This window comes from Macadamia integrifolia, chromosome 6 (assembly GCF_013358625.1).
Source record: "Macadamia integrifolia cultivar HAES 741 chromosome 6, SCU_Mint_v3, whole genome shotgun sequence".
Classification (NCBI taxonomy): Eukaryota; Viridiplantae; Streptophyta; class Magnoliopsida; order Proteales; family Proteaceae; genus Macadamia; species Macadamia integrifolia.
The window spans coordinates 9647323-9655342 of NC_056562.1; the positions used below are offsets into that span (position 1 = coordinate 9647323).

General features: G+C 38.3%; 1 protein-coding gene across 5 annotated transcripts in view; it reads right to left on the bottom strand.

Moving 5' to 3' along the window:
• Nucleotides 1–8020, bottom strand: part of LOC122082594 (nuclear pore complex protein NUP160) — a 109023-nt gene that overhangs the window by 75135 nt on the left and 25868 nt on the right. For all 5 annotated transcript variants that reach the window (XR_006141356.1, XR_006141357.1, XR_006141354.1 and 2 more), the window contains one exon: nucleotides 6046–6106. Coding sequence is in view for 1 of the 5 variants with exons in the window: in XM_042650267.1 (XP_042506201.1) it covers nucleotides 6046–6106 (61 nt within the window). In the remaining 4 variants the exon portion in view is untranslated. The remainder of the gene's footprint in view (nucleotides 1–6045; nucleotides 6107–8020) is intronic.

Genomic DNA, 8020 nt, shown 5'->3' on the forward strand with positions numbered 1-8020 from the left:
CCCCCCCCCCCTCCCTCCCCTCTCCCTTCTCCCTTCTCCCTTCTCCCCTTCTCTCTCACATGAGGCCTAATATTATTTTAGGGTTTCATTCAGTATTGTTTCGGGTTAGTTTTGGTTATCGATGCCTTGTGTTCAAACATAGTTTTGAACTGTTTATTTCATTTTGGAAATTAACATTAATTGTAGGCACTATCAAGATTCCAAATTTCAATTTCAACTAGGATTCCAACCCTTTTCGAAACCGAAACATACAATCGAAATTTGGTCCATTTCATCGATTAACTTGAAAAGGCCATTTCGGTGACCAAATGAAGGAGTTTTTTTCATTGAAACTTTTGTAGTGCCTATTTAAGCATGTTTACACATTTGAATCGCTAGATTGGGGGGGAAAAAACCAAAGCGATTGTTTGGATTCGGACCTAAGTTGCTAGTGTACGTTGTACCCTATTATATCCTTTCCCTTGTATAGTCTATTCTACACATAATTTAATCATATAGCATACAACATTCAATAAAAATAATTGAAATGCGCGATAGGAATGAAGAACCATAAAATTGAAAAGCATAATAGAATTTTGACCATTTCGAGCAAAATTTAGGCCATTTCATTCGAAAAATCGTAGACCTCTCAAGTTATTCATGGTTTGGCTTCAAACATGGTGGAAACCGGGATAAATGATCAAAATTTTGGGACTTCGACTGAAATTTACCATGAACAATATTCCTATAACTTCTTGTTAGACCAATTTTTTAGGGTTCAAAACTTGGCCTGTTTTCGTGAGACTTCAAGATCTCTTTTTCTTTGTTATTTTTCATCATTAAAAAAAAATACACACAAGACCACAATTAAAAACACCTAAACAAAAAAAACCAACAAGAACTACATATTGATGAACTACCCCAACCCCACCCCCACCAGGAAAAAAAAACTTTGAGGGCTCTGAAAACAAAAGAAAAACGAGAAACAGATCCAGCTTAAGAAAACTTTCCTGAATGGAGAAGAATTGTCACCAGTCAACATGATATTTTTGAGGTAAAGGAGACCCCTTCAAACTTCCAATCTATCTTTCACAAAAAGGCCACAAATTTCACGCCTTCCGAAGATTTCTTCCACTAATCCCTCTACAACAGGAGCAACTAAGCCTGGTTACTTATGCACACTTCTCACTGAACACCATTTCTATCTTCTAAATCTCATTAACAGCAGGAGACAACTCATTATTTGGCCCCACCTCCACGTCTCTATCCTCAACACAAATTTACTAATAGGAGGGGAAGAACCCACTAAAAGAAGGCTGCTACATTATTTCACAGCCTCGAATCAGGATAGTCCCATATCAGCAGCTTTACGGTTACTGATTTCCCTACAAAAAGAATCTCAAAAAATAACTAGTTCCAAAGCTTTAACTACCACCAATGGACTGGCTGCAAGTAGTTCTCATAATTCCCCATTGGAAGCCACCCAGAAGCTCCAAATAACCGCTTCCAGAATGAAGGACCATAATTTCTTCTTCCTTCTGCTGATCCCTAAAATACACCAACCTTTAAGAAGATCAGGAAGATGGGTCCAAGGCATACCTAAGGACAACAAAAACTCCCCACACCCCCCCCCCCACTCCAACCCCAAGATCAACACAGCAAAAAAAGGCATTGAATTAACAGGTGTGACACTGATTCCTCATCCACTACAAGTCTACACATATAGCATAGAACTAAATCTCGGTCCAAACTTGCAGTTTCGACTGTGATATCTTGTTTTCAACTAGAACCGAGATAAAACCTACAGTCAATATTGGATTGTACCAAGTTTTGACCAGTTTCGACAGAAATTGGTTGTACCAGCCACTTAAACTGTCATGGGATACATATGTGGTGCATTTCGATTAGGAACTATGATTTATTCAATCATACAAAATTAGTGGAATGGACCCACCAAGAAACTGCTCACGGAATTTAGTGTTGAATGCTTGTTTTTCCGCTATAATGCACGTTTTGACTGTTTTAATATCTTATTCACCATAGAAGAAGTGGTGAGGAAGGACATGAACAGCTTAGGATTGGAATTGTGTATGGCCTTGAATAGAACTAAATGGAGAAATAGGATCCATCATCCATGTAGCCGACCCCATTTAGTTGAGATATGGCTGAGCTAAATTCAGTTGAGTTGAGCTACATTTCCAATAGCTAAATTATTTGTAGACTAAATGATTATAATAGGCATAGGGACTGCAAACATTCAGCATAACCTAGCAAACTTGGGTCAAAACCACAAACACCATTTTTTTTTATGAAACTAATTTTTGAAATTGGTGTAAAATAATGAAAATAGGCAGCACAAAAAAAAATCAGGTCAAAAAACACTTTCTGATCCTCTCAAGATGGAACCAAAAAAAAAAAAAACAGGTTTCAACCTAGTTTCGGTTGAATCTTGTGAAATCTTGGTTTCGGCCAAGGTCAAAACCAACAAGATTTTGGTCAAAATTGTTTCACTGAAATTTCTCCCCCGTTCCGTGTCATTCCGGAAAAACAACACAAACCACTTTACTTAAATACCTTATTTCGTGGATTATGGTTTGATGGAAACCTCACTGTTTCGGTGGTCTCACGTGGGAGAATGAGAAAACCCTGTTTTTCTTGGATTTTGGCCACATCACCTCATGAAACTCAAAGAATACACTGTTGGGGGGTTGCCACATCACTCCAAAGGCATCAGTTTTTGCATATTGGTGAAGATTTGACCACATTCAACAGATCTAGGTAAAGAACTTTTTCCCAAAATTACTTTTTGCAAAAATATATATATATATATATATATATTATAAATACATGTTGGCTGGTGATGAAATTTTATGTCAGACACTGGACCCCAACCTACTATGCTCAAGATATTGGAATTTTTTTCTGTTTATACATATTTATTATTTTTATGGTCTAAAAAATGGATTTTCCTACAACAAAAATGTGAAAAATTAAGGTTAATATTAACTGGATAATTTTTAATTTTATGTATGTTCAACACGTTCAGCCAATCTACGGCCTCACATAGTCTAAACTAATTTTCTTCCAGTAAATAATTAATTTTATTTTAGAAATTAAGAAAAATATTTTAATTTCAAAAAATTGAGTAAATTTTTTCTGTTGATTTGAAAAATTATGAAAATAATTTTCAATGTCTTTTGAAGCACATATGGGGCTTATTATGTTGTACCAGATTTGCTTGTGTTGTATTAGGCCAACATTTATTTGCAAACAAAAAAAAAATTATAAAAAAATATTTTTAATTAAGAGAAAAATAATAAATAGCTGCATAGCTGCTTTAGCGGATCAGCATAGCCACAGGGGAGGAGGCAGGCTGGTTGCCCTTCAGGAGATCGCAAAGTACAAGGGCAGCTCCGCCTCCAGTACCACCATGATAAGACCCCATACTACAGCAAGATCACAGCACCTTCAAGAAGAAAGGCCACAAACAGCGTAAACAGAAGCACATGTGAAGTGATGTGAAGGGAAAAGTTGGGGAGTTGTGTCTAAGTAGTCGTTATTCCAGAACATCCCAGCACATGCCACTATGGGCCCTACTATCAGACAATGCTAGATAAGATGGCAAAGGCTAAACTAGGGGGCCAAGGAGCCCACTGTATATGAGGTGATGAATGTGTATTGGCCCCAACAAAAATAGGAGTTTCAAAAATGTATAGATGGCATGAAGGGGATGTGAGAGAGCTATAGGGTGACAATCATGTGATGGTTGGACTGGGCCCACAAGAAAGTCCATCATCAACTTTATGGTTTATTGTGATGTGAGGACGGCATTCCTAAAATCTGTGACTGCGTTCAAGGAGAAAAGTGATGCAAAATATATTTACAAGTTGATGAACAAGGTGATCCAGGAGGTGGGAGTGGAGAATGTTGTCCAAGTTGAAAGAGAAAACAGAAGCAATTTCAAGAAGGTTGGTGAGAAGTTGAGGCATAACAATACATATGGGCTCTTTTGGACTTCTTGTGCAGCCCGTTACATTGACCTCATGCACAAGGACATGGAAAAGATAAAATTGGTGCAAAGTGTGGCTGAGAGAGCGAGACAGGTGAGCACCTTTGTCTACAACCATGGTGAGCACCAGATCTATGTTTCCATCTAAGGAGTGTTTTGAGTGGAGGGAGTCAAGTTCCCCTAGAGGTAGGGCAGCACAGGATACCATTTCATCTGAGAAACTTTGGCAACACCTGAAAAGTAATTTTGGTAAACTTTGGTCAAATTCCCAAAATTACTTTCTTAGATGTTCTTTACCAACATCTGAGAAACTTTGGCAACACCAGATTTGCCGGTCCTTCCAGATTCCAGACAGCAAAGGAAGGACTATCCTATGGACTCCGGCCTCTTCAAAGCTCTTCTCTTCAAAGGCTGCTTGGGAGTTTATCAAAAACCACAGCCCCCCCCCCTCCATTTGGCACAAGCTCATCTAGTATAAGCGTCACATTCCCCGTCAAAGCTTCACAGCTTGGAGAGCATTCACAAATTCCTTACCTACCCCGTCCTTCCTCATCCAGAGAGGCATTCCGACTGACCCCATGTGCAGTCACTGTGGTAATGATCCAGAAAAATATGGAGCACCTCTTTTTTGCTTGCACCGCCTCCTTCTCTATCTGGAAAGGAATTCTTGCCAAATGTTGGCCAGCCAATGGGAGAATTCTCCCCTTTCTAGGGAGTGATTTGGATGGACGTGATATTTCAAGGAAAGTCTATTTTTGATGTTGTGGGAAAACTCGCCTTCTGTGCAACCATTAACCAGATCTGGATGGAAAGAAACCATAGGAAATAGACCTCCAACTCCCACCCTCTAAAAAAGATTTGGAGCTCCATCTCCTTTGACCTCAAAGCCAAGATTGCTAGCGTCTCTTCTACTTGTAATCCCTCCCCTCAAAATTATCATATTGTAAATTCCTAGGAGCTCCCTAGCTCTATCATCAGGAACAACCCTCCTCTTTGAGTCTAGGTTTTGTGCTTTTCCTCTCCCCCTCCCTTCTTTGAGGCTGTAATTTGTCTTTCTTCTCGGTAATGTATTATTTAATCACCCAAAAAAAGGTGGCAAAAGTTTGACCGTGGTCAAGGTCATGAGGATGGTGGACTCTGCTTTCAAACCCACCATGCCACACTTGTATTTTGCTGTGGACATGAAGAAGGATAATGTGTACCATTTGATGCCACGTGCTTTCAACCAATTCTCAAACTCTTTACGGTGCCAAATAAAATAACCTGCTCATTAGCCATAAGAGGCAATCTCACAAGCTGTAAGGACATAGTTTCCCAAAGCCTTATAATTATGAGACCACTATATGATCCACAATTTTTTGATAATAATAACTTATTACAAGACATGTACTAGAAGTACAATCCCAAAAGGCAGGCCCATGGGGCCCCCCTTGACAAGAAATGAAATACCAATATGCTCCATAAAGTTGCAACACTTTTTCTAGCTAAATAAACAATGACTACTTCAACCCTAGAAAACATAAAATATTACTTCAATTATAGCACTTTTTTTTATGAATAAATTAATTCATTACCAAGAGGAAAAGAAAATACAAATGAGAGAGAGGGGGCCAAAAGGGGCAAACCCTCAAGGGGAGGGGGGCAACAACAAGGGACAAAGCCTTACAACAAGGGGCAAAGAGCCCAACAAAAGAGAAGGGGGAGCATCAAGGGGGATGACAGAAGGGGGGAGGCCCCAGAAGACAACAATAAGCCTGTTACTTGGGGAATCACGAACTGGACGATGGCAGAAACAGCCAAATTTGGAGCTAACATCGAAGTAAATGGCTTCCCTTCTCTACGAATATTTCGCTCCATGCATTGTTTCTTCCTCGAAATCTTGTCAAATGAATTATAGCACTTTTTATTCATTATTAAATCTATATTTCCATTTCATGCAATGTTTCTTCCTCAAAACTTCTTACAGCAATCATACACAATTTTAATCACATAAAAACTGAATCTTAAAAAAAAACTGAGCTACTTCCACATATTTCAAAAAGACAAGAAATGAATACCTTGACATAAGTCCCCAGATGCGACCAATCCCAACATCATCTCGCAGTTCTTGCATGAGATCTGTTCATCACAACTAGAATGTCAAGTGAAGAACAAAATTGTTTCTGATAACAAATATTTTGATGAAAAGTCTAGATTATACAACCACAAGTTGTACGGTTGTACCACTGGAGCCCTGGCTGGGCATAGTTCAATCTACTAACTCCAAGAGATGGGGATCATCTACCGCCGCTTAATGTGTATAAAAGAAGGCATCATAGCCTTAACTCAATTGCACCAATTGCTAATTGGTAACTACAAATATGAGGACCCATGGGGCAGGTAATTAATGGAGCTTCAAGTTGCTATTTTGCGTTAAGGGTATATTCGGAATTTGGATTGGGCATAATTTTGTAATTTTCTGTAATATATATTTTCAAGATTGTCTTGGGGACATTTTTGTGATTCTGAACCACGGGGTATTTTTGTCCCACAGTTGTTGGGAAGTTCCAAGTTTTATATTTCTTTGAAGATAAGTTACTTAGAACCCATGTTTCTCAGAATTTGAATCCAAGTTATTTGAAAGCTTTGTCTCTTTCCATTGCAAGCAAAGCCCTCTCCCTCCCTCCCTCAAATATGTGTGTGTGTGTATAGACAATTTTACAGCATATGGAAATTTCACCCAGCAAGTGTAATTGTTTCAATTTCTCAGTGTGAATGTGTGATTGCCCAGATACCTAGTTTCAAGGTCTAGGTTTCGCAAATATTTCAGTTTTGCAAGATGTCAAAATGAAACATTAAGTGGCATGCGATCTGTAAAAATTACAAGATTTCGTTCAAAATTCGCCGTTTCGTATGTATCTTTTCGTTATCATTTCAACCGAAACGATACAAACCTATTATATAAAATGTATAGTGTTGAACGAAAAGGGTCAAATTGGTTTTGCGAGTTTCAGCTCTAAGATTTGTTGAAACTTGGTTTTTATGATTTTCTGCCAAATCACTCGCATATAAGCGTTGGAAGAAGTTATTGTGTAGTAGTGAAACTCGTCAAAAGCGACAATTCACTGCATTTGCGAAAATTTTGTGCAAGATTCAAAGTTGAAGGTTTGGAGAATTATCCCTGGGTTAGGGTACATCCAGTATGTTGACAATGCCATTTACAGCATCATTATAGAGGACTTTGAGTGTTTCTTCTGCCATACTATAACATGGCCAGCATTAGTGATACAGTCAGAGGATAACTTGCTTCAGTAGTAGCATAACATTTTGGTAGTGCTTTTGATCCTACCTGGCATAGTTATCAAGGCGTCACCTTAGGCGTTAAGGCAGTATGGTTAGGCTAAGGCAGTTATGGGCTTTATGGGTTTCATGTAAGGCGACCGCCTTAATGGCTAAAGCGACGCCTTATGACTCCTTACTACGCTTTACGACGAAGGAGGACGCCTTTATGTTTTTGTTGTTAATTATTACTTTTTAATGTATTACCACAGATTCAATATCTTTTGTTATAATTGGGAGGTCTATGGGAATTTTGTACACTTGAGAACTATGGGATCAAGTGTATATAAAGTTAAAAACCACACTTTAGATGAACAAATCACAAATTGCACAACCCTTTTGGCTGTTTTCTTCTTCATTTGGGAGATCCAGGGCATTGATGTTCCTTCCTCTGTCGATTCTAGCTCCGATGACTTTCCTCCGCTGATTCATCCTCTGGTGAGTCTTCCTCATGCCATTCTGACTACAGCAAGGTACTCTTTTGCTTATTTTTCTTCTCTCTTTTTTCAGTTCTCTGTTATTGAACGGAGATCTCTTTCTCTTTTGTTTTTTCTTCTTTTCATTTTATTTTTTTATTATTATTATTTTCAAAACTATGTTACCAAATAGAGCCATATTTATTTCTCTTCTGTTCTTTCTTTCTTTCTTTCTTTCTTTCTTTCTTTTTTTTCGGTTCTCTTTACCAAATGGATATCCCTCTCTTTTGCTTTTTCT